At 48.1% G+C, this 18,634-nt stretch overlaps 1 protein-coding gene across 3 annotated transcripts in view; it reads right to left on the reverse strand.

The window, feature by feature from the left end:
- Positions 1-7,448: 7,448 nt before the first annotated feature.
- The window catches only part of FZD3 (frizzled class receptor 3), a 46,150-nt gene continuing 34,964 nt past the window's right edge, over positions 7,449-18,634 (reverse strand). The window contains exons 1-4 of one of the 3 annotated variants that reach the window (XM_054001659.1): positions 15,132-15,294; positions 9,722-9,870; positions 8,635-8,868; positions 7,449-7,871 (exon numbers count right to left, since the gene is read on the reverse strand). In XM_054001659.1, coding sequence (XP_053857634.1) covers positions 7,658-7,871; positions 8,635-8,868; positions 9,722-9,861 — 588 coding nt within the window. In that variant the 5' untranslated portion in view covers positions 9,862-9,870; positions 15,132-15,294 and the 3' untranslated portion in view covers positions 7,449-7,657. Of the gene's footprint in view, positions 7,872-8,634; positions 8,869-9,721; positions 9,871-15,131; positions 15,295-17,847; positions 17,935-18,634 lie in introns of those variants that run through there. The other 2 variants (XM_054001657.1, XM_054001658.1) reach the window with 2 other exon arrangements.

An 18,634-nucleotide genomic window follows, 5' to 3' on the forward strand; every position in this document is an offset into this window, starting at 1 on the left:
CTCCCGAACCTCCCAGCTCGAACCATTCGAGGATTCTGCGAGCATCCCAAGCACCAATTCCTCCCCACGAGCATCCCTCCATCCCTGCACAGCAGAACATCCTCCCTGCACCCAGCGCTGCTCCAAGAGCTTTTTTGAAAGGATCCCAATTCCTCACTGTCCCGGGATGGAGGAAAAGCATTTAAGGATGGCTTATCCCTGGGAAAACGGGATGCAGGGGAAACAGTTGTCCAGCGAGCTCTGATTACAGTGGGAGCAGAGGAGGAGGAGGAGGAGGAGGAGGAGAAGGGGCTCTCCTGATGCCAGGAGCTGCTTGAGCCCAGGACTGGGCACATGAACTCGTGGGAGGTGCAGCTTTTTCTGTTCCTGCACCGCCCCTGATCCGACTTCTCTGACTATGCAAAGCCCCGGAGGGTCTGGGGCAGGAGCAGCACTGGGAATTCGATTTAAGATTTACGGCTGCTCGCGGCAGGAACGGAGATGTCCCTGTGACATCCACTGTCACTGCCGGGGCCCGCAGGGCTCCTCCCTCCTGGGCTTCCAGCGAAAAACAAAAGTTTCATTCCTGCCAGCCACAGCTTTTCCAGCAGCAGCTGCTCCGCACGGGAATGAAAATCCCTCCCCCGCAGCTGGAGGGAGCAATGCCCCGCGGACAGGTCGGGAGGGTCACCGGCAGTGAGTGACAGGGGTCAGGGGTTTTGGGGCGCCCGGGGGTGACCCGGCACCTGTTAACGGCCGGCACCTCCTCATTGTGCCGCCGCTAATTTCTCACAGCTCTGGAGGCCGTCACTCCAATTAGCGCCCTGTCCCTTCTCCCCGCTCCCGGACTAACGAGCTCTGGCAGGATTCGGGAGTTTTGCTCGCAGTCAAAGGATCCCAAAGATCGGGGTTAACCCTTCCCCTGCCCAAGCAGCGCTGCTGCCATGGTCGGGTCACCCAGGGGAGCGCCAGGAGCTTTTGTAGAACGAGCAGGTTCTTTGGGATTGTTTTTAGGGAGAACCATTTCAAGCAGAGAAAAGGAGTTGAAAACGAAAGATGCTTTCTGGTTTTCACATAATCATTTAGGTAGGAAAAGACCTCTGAGATCATCGAGTCCAAATTTTGACTGATCACCACCTTGCACTGAGTGCCACGAGTGGGATGGGGACTCTACCACCTTCCTGGGCATCCCCTCCCAGTGTTTTCTGTCAGGAAATTCCTCCTGATGTCCAACCTGAATATCCCCTGGTACACCTTGAGGATGTTTCCCCCCATCTTGGCACTAGAATTCCAAACTCTTGCTTAGCCCCAGATTTTATTGCTCTTCCATGACCTGGCACATCGATGGCCCTGCTCCCTGTGCACATCGGTGCCATCGTCCCCAAGGGCACTTCATCCTCAGATTCTGGGGACCACCACGGAAGCCCCAAACCCACCCCGCAAAAGAGAACTTGGGAGGTGGTTGCCTCCCAAGAATTAAAACTGAGGAACAAGGTTAACTTTTCCCTAACCCCCTTTCTGCAGCCAAACAGATGTTCTGTGTCTTTTGGCAGGGGCCAAGCTTTATCAGATCAGAGGGCTTTGAAGGCATTGGCGGGGGGAATGTCGGGGCTCGTCCCTTCTGGCAGATTCCAGGTGGGATTTGGAGCTGGATTATGTTGCAATTCAGAGCCTTAAGGGATTTTTTCAGCATGTTCTCCCAAAGGCAGGAACTCTCTGCACCAGCACTGAACAGGAAACAGTGGAGGATGTTGGAATATAAATATATTTAAAATATTGCACTACAGCAGCTTGGGAAGAGGCTGGCAACCCTTTGGCACTGCAGATCCATCCTTCAGCTTTCCCACCATTTCAGGTGTCAGGATAGCTCCAAATTGCTGAGCATCCATGCAGCACTCTCATGGGAGACCCTGGAAATATTTTAAGCCAGCTCCTGGGATGCAAAGGCTTTGAAATGCTGCAGGGGGGTGTGTGGAGGCAGTAAATGGGGGCAGGAAGTAAAGGGGAAGGTGGGATCTCATAAAACTCAAGGAGATGGGTGAGGAGAAAGCAGCTTTCCCCGACCTGGGATGTCCCCGTGGGATGAAGGGGGAGCAGGAGGTGCCAGTGGGGTAACAGCAGCAGGATGTGGGTGCAGGGGAGAGGTGGCACACAGGTGCAGGCACTGAAACTGGAGACTGAATATCAATCGAAGGTGTCTGGGGTGTTATCATAAAAACCAGTCGGACCGGTAGCCAAGGGCGTTGGAAATGTGGATCCCGGTCGGTCACGCTCCAGGGCCGGCGGTTTTATCCCACTGGGCTGGAGCTCTGAGCTGGAGATAACTCCTTAAAAAAAAAGACTTTTTATAAAACAATCCTTCTATTTCCACCTATTTTGTTTCAGCCTTTTGATACCAATGATTTCTTGGAGTAGGTTCAGATGGGATATTGGGAAGAAATTCTTCCCTGTGAAGGCGGTGAGGCCCTGGCACAGGGTGCCCAGAGAAGCTGTGGCTGCCCCTGGATCCCTGGAAGTGACCAAGGCTGGGCTGGACAAGGCTTGGAGCACCCTGGGACCCTGGGAAGGTCTGTTCTGCCCATGGCAGGGGAACAGAATTACAAGATCAATTTAAGGTCCCTTCCCACCCAAAGGTCCCTTCCCATTCCATGATTCAATGATTTTGTTGTCTTTAGGATTAGTGCATGGCCAAATGCTCTTCTCTCTTCAAACTGGAGATGAAATCACAACAAGGGCAGGAGCTGGCAGAGTTGAGAGACAAAGCTGACCCCAAATCTGCAACGGGGTGTTAAAGAGCGTCAGGAATGTGATCGTGACTAAAACGCCCTCACCCCTAATCCCAGCCTGGGGGTCTGAACTGACCTCGGCCTCTGCTCCGAGCACACCCCCTCCTCCAGCTCCTTTTTCCATGCTCCTCCCACCTCCCTCACCTGCAGGTCCTTAAACCACCTTGGGAGGGCCAAACAAGCTCCAGGTGACTCCATGTCCTCCCCGAGCCCTGCATTAACCCCTTTGGGATCCGGCAATGCAGCTCATAGGGGAGACAACGCTGAGAGCTCCCGTTCCTCATCCCTGTTGGGGTTAGCTGCACTGGGAATCCTCCTCGGCTGCAAGAGATCCCTTCTTTGGCTGCTTGACTGCAGGGCTGGTCACTCACAACCCACAGCAGTTTAAACTCAGGGCAGATGGTGCAGAACAGCAGCTCCTAAAGTTTCATCCCTGAACTATTTCTCTAACGAGACCTAAACCAGCAGCAGTAATTAGTGAGAGGAGTTATTTTATCACCAGCCATGCAAGACTCAGCATAAGGCTTCCAACCCAAAACAACCACGTATCCGCCCAAGTGCCAGACAGCTCCTTCAGATAAATCAGTCATCCTGTCCTCAGCTTGGATCTGGCAATGAAAACCCGCAAACATCCCTGGCATTGCTGCTCCCAAACCTGTTTGTTCTCCCCTCCTCTCTGCCCGTGAAATCCTGGTGGTTTGAGTGGTCTGTTCTTGTAAAAGGGCGGAGCAACCCAGAGCCCGAAATCTGCCGAGAGCTTTGTGTTTGCTGGAAGGGTGCCCAGCGTCCACGAGTGCAGATGTTGGGAGGAGATTAAGTCTAGAAAGTCTTTCTTCAAATTCACAGAGCTGCTGGCCAGAGTAAAATCTGATATTTTAGTTCTTTAACCTTTATATCTCAACTGCTGCTGAACTGGGGTTCTAAGGGGGGTAGGATTACGCCCGCAGGAGAAGAATTGAAAACCTGTTGCCAGAGTTTTTCCATCGTTTTATTAAAAACTTCCAAAGGTCTAAAATGAAAATGTACACCAACTACAAGGGAACCAGTTCGTACACTCACAGTTAAAGTGCTAAAAATTAAACGTTACAAAACCGACACTGGACTACTGTAAACAAGTCTACCAAGAGCCGAGTGCAAGTGGGGTCAGCCACGGGCAGGGACTGCCCCACACATTCCACGACGTAGAGATCTCCCGGGAGCTCCTTCCCCTCTCCTGAGGAGCCGGGCGTTGTCACAACACGGACACCGGAGTGCGGCGGGAAGGGCTGCGAGAGGCGTTACATGCACCGGGCTGCCCATGCACGGAGCCGACACGCAAAATCGGGAAAACGCCTCGCCTCTTGGGAAAATCAATCCTGATCCCGGTAGAAAAGAAGCACAAGGGGGCAGGGATAAAGCTTCACATTCAACTGGACATTCTGCTGCTCAAGGCGGACCTGGGGATGTCTCCCGTGCTCTGCTCCGTGCCCTGGTTTCACCACACAGGCGGAGCTGCCGGGTCCTTGCTGCTTTTTGGGATCCTCAGCGCCCTGGAGCTGGGCTGGGGAATCGGCTCCCCTGGATTGTGGGCACTGCTCTAGGCTGGCCTGGCTCCTCTCCTTGTGCCCCTCCTGAGGGATTTTTCCTTCCCTCCTTGCTGGAACAACTCGGGAGGGAGCAGTGCTGGCTTTGGCCGTGACCAGGTTTCAGCCAGAGGCTCCCAGTGCTACCCTGTGCTCACCAGACCCTCCTAGAGCTTAAAGCGTCCAGCACAAAATCTGAGTCTGAGCTGGAAGAAAAGGGAGAACACAAACACAGTGACACCCAACTGCGGCTGCTTGCTGCTGCTGGGTTGTTTATGCTTTAAAAAAGAGCAGCAGCCTTTTCCATGCAACGCGACCGCAGCTCCGATCCGGGATATTTCACGGGAGCTGAAGGGGTTAAGAAAGAAGGAACACCACAAACTCGGGGGGATCTGTTGTCAGTGCAGTTGGGTTGGCAAAGCAGGAGCTGGAGATCCCTGGGAACACTGGGAGTGAGGAGCCGTGCGCTTTACAGGAAGCTTTGACGGAGCAATTCCACAGAGCAGTTTTGGGGCTGCAGCCATCGTGTGCGTGGGAGCGACAGGGATGAAGTTTGGGATGAGCTGGAGAAGCCAGGCACTGTCCAGCTTCCCTGCCTGCTTCCTGGAGAGAGGATTCAGCTTTTGGTGGCTGCTGGGGAGGACAAAGCCCTGCAGGGCTCCACGAGGAGCTGCTCAGCTGCAGGGACATGCAGGGAGCCCAGAGCACCTCGGTGACTGCAGGAACGCCCTCCTGGTCAGGGCTTTCAGCTCGGGGGGAATTTAAAGCTTGGCACCAATCCCACAAACCAGGCACCCGGGCTGGAACTCTCACCAGGTAGCAAAGCACCCCAAAACCACTCCTGGGTGCCCCTGCCTGAGACGCTGGTGGGGCCACATTCAAACTGGGATGCACTTCAGAGCCCCTGCACACCATGATTTGGGAGCTGCAGCCCTGTGAGCCCCAGCTGGGGAACTGCAGCAGAGCTGGGGCATTCTTCTATGGGTGAGGGAGGAATTCCTCTCTTCCCGGGAGGAATGCTCTACCAGGGGAGCACTGCATGCTGGCTCAGGTGTTGAAGGTAGAAGGGAGGGGGCAGGGAGGCAAAAATCCGAGCCAGAACCCCAGTTTGAGTTTAATCACCTGTCTGGGGTGACAGGAGCCTGTCCCTTTAGGATCAACAAGGAACAACTTAGATATTCCCATCTGGAAGCAGTACTGGGACTGAGCCTGACAAATTAACAACATTTCCAGCAGGATCCTTCTCCAAGCTCCAACAGCGTTCCTCTCCCTGTCTCTAAACAAGTCAAAGCATTGCTACAATTTATTAAAAAAAAAAAATACTGGAAATTGAGCCAAGAGGATCAACGTAAACCCTTGAGCTTATTTAGTTCAGTTCCAGTGTTTATTTATCCAGATTTCTACCAGATCACCCCTTTGAGGCAGCACTTGAGTCGGGAGGAGCAGAATTTGAAAACTGCAAAGGTTCCACCCTTGAGGCTTCCAGGGAGTTGCAGCTTCTCCAGTTTAAGTCACTCCAAAGGATTTTCCACAGCTTTGGATCTGGACAGTTATCCCTGGGCCGGGGCTGTCCCCGGGACGGCCCCAGGGCTGTTTGCTGAGCAAACAGGCAAAGCAGAGCCTGCTCTGCCCCAGGGCCCTGGGTGCAGCACCTCCCTCCCGGGCTGACAACAAAGAGCTTTGCTATTATTCCACGCTGGGCTCCATTTGCCTTCTCCTCCGACCCGGTGGAAGCAAGGGAGACACTTTGGGATAAATCTGGCCGTGGTGACTCCCGGGGCAGCCTTTGATTCCACAGCACGCAGGTTATGAGCGGCAATTAAAATGAATTAATTGTGGAGCAGCTCCTGCCCCGGCCCTGCCCTCAAGGTTGGTGCACAAAGGCTTCTTTCTCAACATGCCTCCACCAGGTCAGGGAGGGAACTACGGAAGGACAATGCAAAAATAAGGATTTGTTTCCCAGCAGTGATCTGCAGTGATTACTGAGGTAGGTTTGCACGCCAGCAGTGTTTCCTCGTGCTGGATGACTCCACACAAGGTGCTCCAGAAGATCTCCAGCATCATCCTTGACTTCTGCCTCCAGTGTATCCCAAGGGATCCTTTCCACACAAAAAAAGCCCAAACTGAGAATTCCCTGCCATGAACCTGCAGAAGGGGATTCAAACAACCACAGCAGAGGCAGATCTGTAACCAAGATCCCTGAAGTGGGGATCCCGTCTCCTCCTCAAGGAATGCCCTGGGCTTCCAGCTGCCACATCCTCCTTTTCCCCATCTGGGGACAGCTCCTGCCTCAGTTTCTCCCACCCATCTCTGAATTCTTGCTCAGCACAGAGAATCCTCCCCAGACCAGCCCTGACATCACGAGGAAGGTGGGGCTTCCTTGAATAAACTCCTCTGGTCCTGCTGGCCTCAGCCTCCTTCACCCAGCTGCTGGGGTTTGTAAACAGGCTCAGTTCTGGCTGTGAGAACGGGCTCTACATTCCTGCTTGGGTGACAAATTCAGCTTTCCTATGATAATCTTTTTTTTTTTTTCTTTAAATAGATCAGGAGCAGGCAATCTCAGCTTTTGTACATGACTCTAAAAAATAAAAGGCTGAATATTATCTAGATAACCGCTTTTAAAACCCATCTCTTCCTACAGAAATTGTAAACGAGTAGAAAATTTAAATAGTCTTTTGTAAAAAACAAGGACAATACAAGTTATAAAAAAATCGCTCTTCCCTGCCTCTCTCTTCCCCCCACCCTGTGGACAACTGAGCCTGGGCAGCTCTGGGAAGAGCTGGTGATCCTTGGAGGAGTTTCCTTCTCCACAGTGCTCATTCCTGTGGCGTTTCCAGTGTCACCAAACGCTGCCAGCTCGCACGGACGTGTCCCCTGGAGGGAGGTGCACGGAGGGATTCCTTCAACCATCAAGAGTTCCCTCAAGTCTCATCAGAACAACTCCAGCACGACCCCGACACCGGGATTTCGGGGCCGGCGCCTCCCGACACGCGGAGCCCACGGAAGGAGGGACACAGGGAGAGGGAGGGAAGGAAAGGGGAGATTGTTTTCCACAGAGAATAAGAAATTCAGCAGTCGTGCCTGATGAGGAACAGTTATCAAATAATTACCTACAGAGAGGTTCAGAGCAGACAACCAGCGTTTTACTCAGTGATTCAAGACAGCTCCGAGGCAAGTCCCACAACGTCGGCTTCCACGCAGAGAAGCCGACCCCGGCTTCCCGACGCCCAAATTCAGCACCTGCCGAGAGGCTGAGGATGGTTCTGAGCGCGTCGCCTCGCTGAGGAAGGCACCGCGAGCCCTGCCAGCACTCCGAGCCCCCGCTGCCCGTCAGGCACTGGTGCCATCCTCCTCGATGACGCGGTTCATGCTGGTGCCGTGCGTGATGTGTGTCATTGGGTTGCTGCTGAGGTCCCTGACGCTGCTGTGCCGAGACTGCTCGTTCAGCCGGTGGCAGCTGCTGTGCCTGGAGTGGTCGGTCAGTCGTGACATGCTGCCGTGAGGTAGTCGTTCCTCCACGCCCCTGTAGCTGCAGGGAGTGTACCTAATTTAGGGAAACACAGGGCGATGATCAGCGCGCTGCTGGAAGAATGTAAATAGAGCTCTTGTGAGGAAAGGCATTCCCTGCTCAGCTCAGGCACTCGGCTCCCACAGCCCCGGGCAAAGCTCCTCGCACAATGGGTCTTTACTCCAGCGCTGTCTGGTATTGATAATTAGAGGAGTGAAAGGCTCGATGATTAATTACCCTGGAAACCTTAGCTGCACCTCAACTCAGAGCGGGGAACCTGTGCCCTTGTTTACTTCGGCAGGGCCAGGGGTATTGACAGACACAAAATTGGCTGACACACGGACAAAAGCAGCCAGGAAAGTGCTGAGCTGACCTTGGGGCAGGTCTGTTTTCGCACACGCTGGAACACAGATCGCTCTCGTGCAGGAAAACCAGCGCTGGACACAGCCTTGCTGTGTAATTAATTCACCAAGACCAGCACCCACTCTGAAAATATCATGGCACTTTTTCTCTTTCCAGTCCAGACACTAACAGGGAGAGGAGATGCACCAGAACATCCAGTTTTAGCAGAATTATGGCCACGTGTCTGGCTGGAAGGGGCCTGTCCAATCTGCACAAGATTTGCCCAGAGTGGCTGCGGACTCCCCACATCTGGAATTGTTTGAGGACACGCTGGACAGGGCTTGGAGCAACCTGGGAGAGTGCAAGGTGTCCCAGGGAGGTGGAACGAGATGACCTCTAAGCTCCCTTCCCACCCAAACCATCCGTAAAGCCCCGGATTTTCGGAGGGCGCCCGTACCGTCCGTCCCGCGAGCGGTGCAGGCTGCCGTGGTAGCTGCTGACTTTGCTGTGGACGCTGCCGGCCTTGCTCCTCTGGTCATCCATCACGGCCAGCTGCGTGGACGAGGCGTGGGTGGAGGTGCCCTGCGTGGAAGTGCCCCTGGACTTTCGGATGATGGGGGTGTTGGGGTCCCGCAGCAGCGACTGGGCGAAGTCCGGCTCTTGCAGCACTTGGCGGCTCTCGTTGACAACCCTGAGCGGGACAAGTCGGAGCAATTAACGTTAATTAGCGCGGTGTGAAAGCGATCACAGCACTGTGGCTGTTCTGCAAACACAACAAGCAGCAGGGCTTGGCGAACAAGAGCATTATTTACATTATAATGTCCCTGTTTGCCCGATTTGGAAGCGCCTCCCTATGGGGTTATGTTGGCCCCCTGTTTGGTTATTTTAGCCCAGTCGAATCCTTGAAGGATGGACCAAAAGTCAGGGAGGAGTCACCGAAAGCCTTCTGCCTTTGTGGATCTGTTTTAAAACATCTTAAAGGACAATATTTATTAGGAAAGTACCTACTCACGGCTACCACAAAATCACACAGATTGTCTCTAAATCGATGCCAACCTTAATCTAAATTAATTTCAATCTTACTGAAGCTCCAAGAAATTCTCGTTGTCACTTTATCAAGCTGCTCTTCAGCACCAATGCATAAGGAAGATTAAAAGCAGAGACAACTGCTTTCAACTGCAACCACGGTGAGAGGAACCTGCATTTCATTTCAGTTTAAAGCTCTGCTTCAGTTGGCTAGATGAACATTTATAAATAAAAAGTTTCCATTCCACCTCTCACTAAGTAGTTGCAGTGTTTATTTGACACTTAATTCTTGTTAAAAACATTTTGAAGATGGACAGATTTAGATCTGATTCTGGGAACAAAGAATATTTAGGAAGAAATAAGGAAATTTTTGAGCTGTTGACTGTTTTTTCCTTCCTGGCTCCATTCTGGACAGTGACTTTTCCATCCATTCCTGCCTTTGTCTCCATGAAAACCCAACCCAAGCTCTCTCCCAGGGCAGCAAGGGAAGGGTTTATCTGTAAAACATCCGTGCTCACTCCTTTTTCCTGCGCCCGTGGAAGAAGCTGGCCCACTCAAAACAGGTCTTCTTGCTTCCAACCCAGAACACCGAGGGGATCCCAACCACCAAGGCCATCAGATACTTCATGAGGAACAAAATCAGATCTGGACGGCTCATCTGAGTGACCTGGAGAGAGAAAAAGAGAGAAAAGGAAGATTCTACCACCCATCCTGGCTCACCAGGATGACGTTTAAATCATCCCTCCCTGCCTGGAGCCAAAGCAAACGTGGTCAGGGTTCCTTTGTTCCCTGGCTCCACGGAGCATGACCGAGAGCTCGGCGCTGCCTCGGACAAAAGGCTCAGCTGCTCTGAGGTCCTGGCCTTTATTTGTATTTCTGCTCTGAATAATCCTGAAATATTTTCTAGTCTGCAAATCAGAGTCGTTCCTTTGATGGGATTAACCTACATAGGACCAGGTGCTGTGGCTGCTCTTGGGAAAAATGCCTGTGGAAGCTTCATGGATGGTCAGCACTGATCCTTTATTCCTTGGAGGGTTTCCTGTCTCCCTCCCTCGGGAATTCAAGGCTCTGGCCAGGTACAAGTGCCTGGTTCTTATCAGCCCAGCAAAACTTTCTCTCTTCAGGGAGATCAGCTGAGCCTGAAAATGCTCACAAGATAATTTTTTTCCAAATGTTTTCATACACAAAGGGTTTGTTTGGTAAAGAAGACAAAGATTTTCATTCCAGGAAGGTCTGTAGGGTATCTGCAAAACAAACACCCAGGGCCTTTTTGGAATTGATAACCTGGCTCAAAACCTGAACCTTCAGGGAGAGAGAACTTCCAGAGCAAGCCAGGAAGAGGCCACCAAGCTGTGGAGGGAAGGAACAAACTCCTGGGGGTGAGAAATCCTCTGTGAGCATCTGTGTGATGACCGTGGAATTCCAACAATTCCAGCAGCTGGGAGAACTGGGATAAAGGCTGGGAGAGCTGGGGGAGCTCACCTGGAGAAGAGAAGGATCCAGGGAGAGCTCAGAGCCCCTTCCAGGGCCTAAAGGGGCTCCAGGAGAGCTGGAGAGGGACTTGGGACAAGGCATGGAGGGACAGGACACAGGGAATGGCTTCCCACTGGGAAAAGTGAGACTTAGATGGGATCTTGGGAAGGAATTCCTGGCTGTGAGGGTGGGGAGGGGCTGGGCTGGAATTCCCAGAGAAGCTGTGGCTGCCCCTGGATCCCTGGGAGTGTCCAAGGCCAGGCTGGACGAGGCTTGGAGCACCTGGGATAGTGGGAGGTGTCGGGGTTGGAACTGGATGAGTTTTGGTCCCTTCTCAAACCACTCTGTGATTCCATGATCCCAAACACCCACTGGCCACTAAATGATTTGGCCTTTAACAAGAGGTTCCCTACTTTTTGTCACAGCTGAGGGAGATTTCCAAACCCCTTGAATTTTTCTACCACCTTGAGAATTTTTATTTTCTCAGGAGACGAGGGCTGAGGACAAGAGAGAACAAGGAGGACAAACAGCAGACTTATCCTGATCCCAACAGGAATGAACTCGGTGCACAGTGGGATAAGAAAGACCCACAGATGGCTCAAGGATTGGCGTGGCAGGAAGGTTTAATTGTGGCTGTTAACTGGGGGGAGATGGCCAAGAAATCCTTCCACTGCAGCAGTGGCTTTGGGACAGACGGTGACAACGCTGGAAAACACCACCACACCTAAGGAAGTGACTGGGCAGCCCAAGGAAACATCCCAGAAGCTGTTTGAGACAGGGACTGGTGCTCTGTGAGGTGAGGGAGAGGCTGGAAAACTCTGGGAATTCACAGGGAACAACCAGCCCCCCTGGCAGGAAGCTGCTCTGGCCTAGAGGGACTCAAAGGTGTGAGAAAAAGAATGGCTGAACACTGAAATTTGGGGGGAAAAAAACACTTAAAGGGGTTTAATCTAAGTAATAGGAAAGAAATACTGCAGCAGCCATGAGGGAATTCCATCCGTAGCAGGGCAGGATTTTGGGAGTGCCACCAGACTATGACAGAGGTTGACAATCAGAGCTCCCCTCTGATCCTACGGGCCGGCATTGACGTGGAAACTCAGGTACAACCTCCCAGAACAACACCCAGAACTGAAAGTTTTTCACCCAAATTGAAAGTTCAAACTCAAATCATGCCCTGTGAAACTCAGGTTTCAACCTCCCAGAACAACACCCAGAATTGAAAGTTTTTCCCCCAAATTGAAAGTTCCAACTCAAATCATGCCCTGTGAAACTCAGGTACAACCTCCCAGAACAACACCCAGAATTGAAAGTTTTTCCCCCAAATTGAAAGTTCAAACTCAAATCATGCCCTATGAAACTCAGGTACAACCTCCCAGAACAACACCCAGAACCCGTTTTTCACCCAAACTGAAAGTTCAAACTCAAATCATGCCCTGTGAAACTCAGGTACAACCTCCCAGAACAACACCCAGAACCCGTTTTTCACCCAAACTGAAAGTTCAAACTCAAATCATGCCCTGTGTCAGGGGGATTTGCCAGAAATGGGCTCCCACCCCGTGATATTCCAATGAATGCTGAGGGGCAACACAGCTTCCACTGGTTTAACCCAGCACATCCAGCAAAACCAGGTTTAATATTTTGTATTATTGCACATTTTTAGTCCTGTCACCACTGGAGATGGAACACAGGAGTGCAGAAATGGCATGAGCATAATCAGGAGATGCTCCTGAGGAGTTTTCCATCCCCCTCTGCCCCAGCAAAAACCACCACGGACGCTGAGGGGTCTTGGGCACCACTGGCCCCTCCTGCAGCCTTTCACAGAACAGCTCTGAGGTGGTTTTGCAGCCAACCTGTGAGATTCCACCCAGGAATCAAAAATATTAACCATTACCCCCCCAAAAAAATTACCCAGCAAAACAAAGCTCTCAAAAATCCACCCTATTATTATTTCATCATGAGCTCGTTTGGCACTAAGTGGAATAAACGAGGAAATTCATCATTTCTTAATGAGGGTGACATTCATTCATTTTTATATTTAATTATTTATATTTACATTTAATGTCTGTCCACGGGGCCAGCTCTCCCCAAGCAGAGCTTCTGGCCTGAAGGGAATTTAATTTAGAATTTTTCATCAAGAATAAACCACCAGTTCTAGTGCTAAAGCCCTCAGCTGCTCACTGTATTAATTCCACCAAGATATTACAATAAATCACTCAACAGCAAAAACTCCTGGCTGAACGTGTTCGTGCTGAGTGCTACAAAGAATTCCATGTGAAAAAATGAAAATAAATACATTCAACAAATCTTTCAGGTGAAAGAAAGCATGTCCTGCTCTTTGGCAAAGCGAGTTATTAAACATCATTACACACTTTTCTCCAAATTAAGCCTCAAAGCAGCCAATTCAGGGAGCAACACCCATTAAACTCACATTAATACTAAGTGACTGCACCTGTTTGAAACAATATTAATCTGCAGATACGAGGTATTTATAATAATTAACAACATTTATAATAATTAACACCGGAAAAATGAAACTTGAAATGACTCTTCAAGGTTTATTGGACTAAAACCCAGATGTTTGAGCCCAAAGGCACCGGGGCACCTCCAACCCCAAAACACTGGGACAGAGCCCAGTTTTAAAACCAGCAAAATTAGGCAAAAACTCGTGTTCATCACCAAAACTTAGACTTTTTGACTGCCCAGCTATTTAGGATGTGTTAAAAATACAACTTTAAAGATTGCAGACTTGGGTGGGGTTAGATTTATTCACCACACGTGAAATTGCGAATTCACCTGGAATATTCAAACTCCACACGCCACCTCAGCCAAAATGCAAATTATTTTCCAGAAGCACCTGTGATCATGGTGTGCTCTGGGTCCTTATTTATGGCAAATTCTCCCTGGCAGGGAATGTAACCTTCAACAAGCGTCAGAACCACTTTTGGAAAGTGAAAATTGGACAGGATCCCTGTCAATTTCAATTTATCTTCTTGGAGAGAGGAGATGATGCAGGGAATAATCAATAACTGAGGCACTCTGGAGACATCTGAATTTATGGAACAAAGTCACCTGATGCGCTTTCCATCTGTGCTTTTGAAAATTCAGGTTTATAAGGAAACACCTTTGGGTTTAAAAGTGCTTCTTTTGAGCACTACCTGACTCTATTTATATTTACACCTGAAGAAACTACTGCTTTATTTAAGAAACCTCCCCGAAAGCTGAACTAGTGCAAGGAGGAAAAGGAACTGAAATGAAGTTCAGGAGAATTTAAAAACTTATTTTCATCTCTCACTTTCCTACAAAGCCTTGTGCTGAGCCCCACACAATGCTACTGTACTAACAGATATTGGCATTTCAGTATTGTAAATTACAGAATTTACAGAATTTACAGCACTCACAGAGTGGTTTGGGTCGGAAGGGCCCTCACAGCTCATCCCATTCCAGGGAAAATCGCTGATGTGAGCTCCCTGAGCAGAATTTCCTCCTCTTTTATAGAAACACCATGCAAGCAAAGCTCTGCAGGCAGTTCCAGGCTGGAATTCCCTCAGTATAAAATCAATATATTCCTTCCAATAGAAAAAGCACCTTCTCAGCAGCACCACCTGAGGCAGCCCTGGAACGAGGTGACCTTTCCAACCCAAACCATTCTATTAAGAAATTTGGTCTGTTCTTGCTTGTGCTGATAAATAAATGATATTTTGTTGGAACCCCAATACTGAGAATTTTGTTTCTGTACTAACAAACACTGATCCCCAGGAGAACGCTGCATTTCACCTAAAGCGGTAGAAAAGGCTTCCAAAATTGAATAATTAAACTAAAATTATGAGTGTGTCATTTAAATAAAAGTGTATATATAATATCACATAGGAGAAAACTTAGAAGTTTTAAAAAAATAGGAATATATATAAAACACAAGATAAAAGTTTCAAAACAAAAGCTAATCCTTCTTCACCTTCTTCTTCTTCAGTTTAAATAATATATTGTAATTAAATAAAAAGGTCTGCATTGCAAGCCACAAATAGTTAGTTATTAAATGAAATATAAAAATCATTTAAGTATCATTTTGTAATTAAGCAATTTACCCTTAAGAAACCTTATAAAGAGAGCAATACAACTCCATTTTTCATTTATTAAAATAAAATACTATAAAACTCACAGTTTGTGAGACTATAATATAAATAAAAACTAATAAACATCTACATCCAAACAAAAAAAATCCTGTCTCACACATTTAATCCCAAACCCTAACAAAAAAAACCAAAAAACCAAAAAAACAAAAGCTCCACAGTGTTGAAGGTACAATTAAAGATTGAAGGGTATTTTAGCAAGGCATTGCTAAATTTTTGGGTTGCAGCATTTAATTGATGTACCACAACTGATTTTTCTTAGGGGAATTGCCACACCCCTCTGTTCTCCGGTAGAAATGTGGGATTTCCTCACCCCCCTGCCACTCACCAAAGGGGTTTTAGATACTCTGCTTTCAGAGGAGGGGTCTGAGAGGGGATTTGATCCTAAAGCAGCCTCCAGGAACCCCAGGACTGGGATTTCAGCAGGAAGCGCAGATCCCACAGGGCAGCAATTCCCCTAAAACCAGCCCTGCAGGAGCGGGGACTGCACCCTCCAGCTCTGCTCCCCAACAACTCCGAGGTGTTAAACACCGGCAACATTCTCCATTCCACCTGAAACCAGAGCCTGAGCAGCGTTTCAGCTGTGAAATAACAATTATCACTTCTTTTGTCAGAGGTGGGGATGTGGGAATGCCATCAGAGAGTGAATTCCACTGCTCATGCAGCCAGCGAGGGGAGGAAAAAAAAATAAACCCTCCTAAACCCAATTTTAGCATCTACATTCCTGTTACCAGCTGAAACAATAACTGGGAACATCTACTAAGGAATTGAATTCTGTCATTTCTGGTTTCCCACCGTGGCCAGACCCTTCCTAATGTCTCTGAAGCTCAATGTTCCCCTCACGATCCTGCACCAAAGGATTTCACAATTCCCCCTTCACACTGGAAAGGTCAAATCCACAGAGAGAGATCTCCTCTGGGCCTTAAAAAAATGGGATAATTTCTTTTTTTTTCAGATAAAAACCTGCTTGTTCTGAACACCAGGAGCTGCTCTTCCATGAGTGTCAGGGATGAGGGAGTGCAAGGCCCTGGGGCCGTGTCCTTAGAGGTGAGAACTTTTCCCACAGGGAAGAGAATTCTGCTGCTGATTTTCTGCTTTCCTCCAGACCTGATCACATTCCCGGGGATGTAAAAGGGGTTTGTGCACTCCAGGAACATGAGAACTTGGAAATTCCATGGATTTTCAGAATAATTTGGGTTGAAAAGGACCTGAAAGCTCATCCAGTTCCAAACCCGACATCTCCCACCATCCCTGGCTGCTCCAACCCGGCCTTGGACACTTCCAGGGACGGGGAAGCCACGAATTCTCTGGGAATTCCATTGCAGGGAAGGATTTCCCTGCGGATCTGGGCTCTCAGAGCCATCCAGCTCTGAGGAAAGCAGGCAAGGAGATGCAGGATTTGTGCTGTGGGCCCTGCGCCGCGCTCGGAGCTGCTCAGACACATCCCAGGAGGCCTCACCCAGCAAGTTCTGTCAGATACAAAGATCACAGATGAAATAAAGGTATTTCTGTAGCCCACTTCTTCCCTCCCATCTGCTGGGCTGCTGCAGAGCATCCAACAGAGAAGTTTTTCCCTCAGTGCGCCCAAGAATCCTCAGCGAACGCTCCGGTTCGGAGGCGTCGCTTCCCTCACGGACCCCGCGGTGGGCAGGTGCTCAGAAAGGAGGTTAAAAACATCAATTTCCACGTTCCTCCAGGGAAAACCAAGGCTGCTCTGTGGGCACACTGCTCATCGAAATGCTTTCCTAACTAATTCCTGGATATTTTCCCCTCCTGCCCCCGAATGATCAATCACAGCTGCTTTTTTCCTGACAGGGACGGGAAGAGGCCGCCCACTGAAACGTGTGAAACCACAAATTAATGAGCACGGGGAGTGCGTGCGGAAAAACCCAAACACGACACCTGTCCCCCTCCTCTGGGGCAACAACACCAATTATTTGATATTTCCCTCAGGGTAAAAAGCAATGAAATTCAAATTAACCCATGCTTTTGGTGAAAACGGGAAGAGCGAGGGGAAAGACCAAAGGGAATCCGATCCAGCGGCCGCGCTTGCAAAAGTGTTTCCATCACTGTCATTGCTCTGAGATCCAGGATTACACTCACAATTTGTTTTCCAGTCATAGGTAGTGGGGGTTTGTCACTGTAAAGTAAATTATTATTATGAAAATCTTGCTTGTTTTGCTTTTATCAAACCATGGCACCTCTGCAAGGCTTGGCTTGGGCTGGTAACAGCTTCAAAGCTAACCCAAGCTTAAATAAATAAATAAATATTAAATATGAGTTAATAGACTATAATTTAAATAATTAAAAGTTAATAAATAAGACACTGTAATTAAAGTTTATAAAATTACCATCTTCATGGGGAACAGCTATTCTGGGGGAAACTTACCCACCCTGGAAGTTAATAATAGTCCAAATTCACTTTACCATGCCAAACCCATCAAAAATCCATTTTCCCCAAGAATTTTAACTGTGTAAGTGCCTAAAAAACACATCCCTGAGTCTTTGAAAAATTATTTGGTGTCAGGGTTATTCCGTCAACTGAGAAAATTTTATAGTGTAATACTGCACTGATATATATTCAAATATAATAACAAGAGTTATTAACGACTTATTTCTAATTAGAACTCCTCTCAGCTCCCTCTGAAAAACTGCTCCAGGAGGAGAAATCAAAGTATTTTCATACATTAAAGTCAGGTTGTTAAACCTATAAAATAATGCAAACCTATAAAATAAAGCAAAATGTGACAATTCCCAACATTTAAACAAAAGGAGTAACATAAGTTGGCCAAAGCATTACCCTGATTTGGACACAGCTCATCAATTCTGATATTTCTTATCAGTTTTGGCATTTCTTATCAGTTTTTGATACTTATCAGTTTGGTTTTGTACTGGTGAAAATGAGGAATAGACCCAGGTCTTGCCCATTTTTGAGCATAACAGATATTCTGAAACAATTCAGATTATATCTAGTGACTTCAGAAGTGCTATTAAAAAGACACAAATAAATAAAGCACAAGTAAAAAATACATTTCTGAATGCAAATCCTAAGCAATTTCCTTTAATTTATTAAAACAAAAAGACAAATCTGGTTTTGGGTGATGGATTTCCCGTCACAGGAACATTCAGTTCTGAGGGTAAAGAGCATATATTATTATTAATATGATAAATAAATATAAGGAGGTATGTTGTTATTCATATAATAAATTAACCATTATTAAATATTCACTCAGCTTCTGTTGCTGCTTTAATCACAATTAAAGAGTCAGTGGGAAAAGATCTTCCTTAATAACCAGAATTCAAGGCTGCTCCTTGAATACATTTATGAACCCGGGAGAAATTCCCTGTATCATTGCTAGGGAACACTGCAATTCTGTGATCAATAATGCTCTGGTTTTCATTAGGGAAAATCAAGTTACAATAAAGTTTTAATGAATAAAACCCAGCTCCCAATTCAGGTTTGCTCCATCTCTTGTGATTAATACGGAAAATCTGGTTTTATCTCCACCTTTGTTGTTGTGTTTTGTTGTTGTTGTTGTTGTTGTTGTTTTGTTGTGTTTTTTTTTTTTTTCCCTTTAAGATGGAATAATTACATCCAAGAAGAAGCAATTCCTCGGAGCAGATTTAAGCAAATCCATTACCTCTCCTGAGAGGAATTCCAAACAATAGCTAACGAAGAAAGAAGAGGAAAATTCCAGATTTACAGAGATCCCTCCACAGATGGCAAAAAAAGCTGAGAGAAAAAACACAGTGGCAACACCACCCAGGAGTGGAGAAAATAGGGAGGGAAATTGAAAAAATGGGGAAAAATGGAATTTTTCTCCAAAAAAA

Source organism: Vidua macroura, chromosome 31 (assembly GCF_024509145.1).
Source record: "Vidua macroura isolate BioBank_ID:100142 chromosome 31, ASM2450914v1, whole genome shotgun sequence".
Lineage (NCBI taxonomy): Eukaryota > Metazoa > Chordata > Aves > Passeriformes > Viduidae > Vidua > Vidua macroura.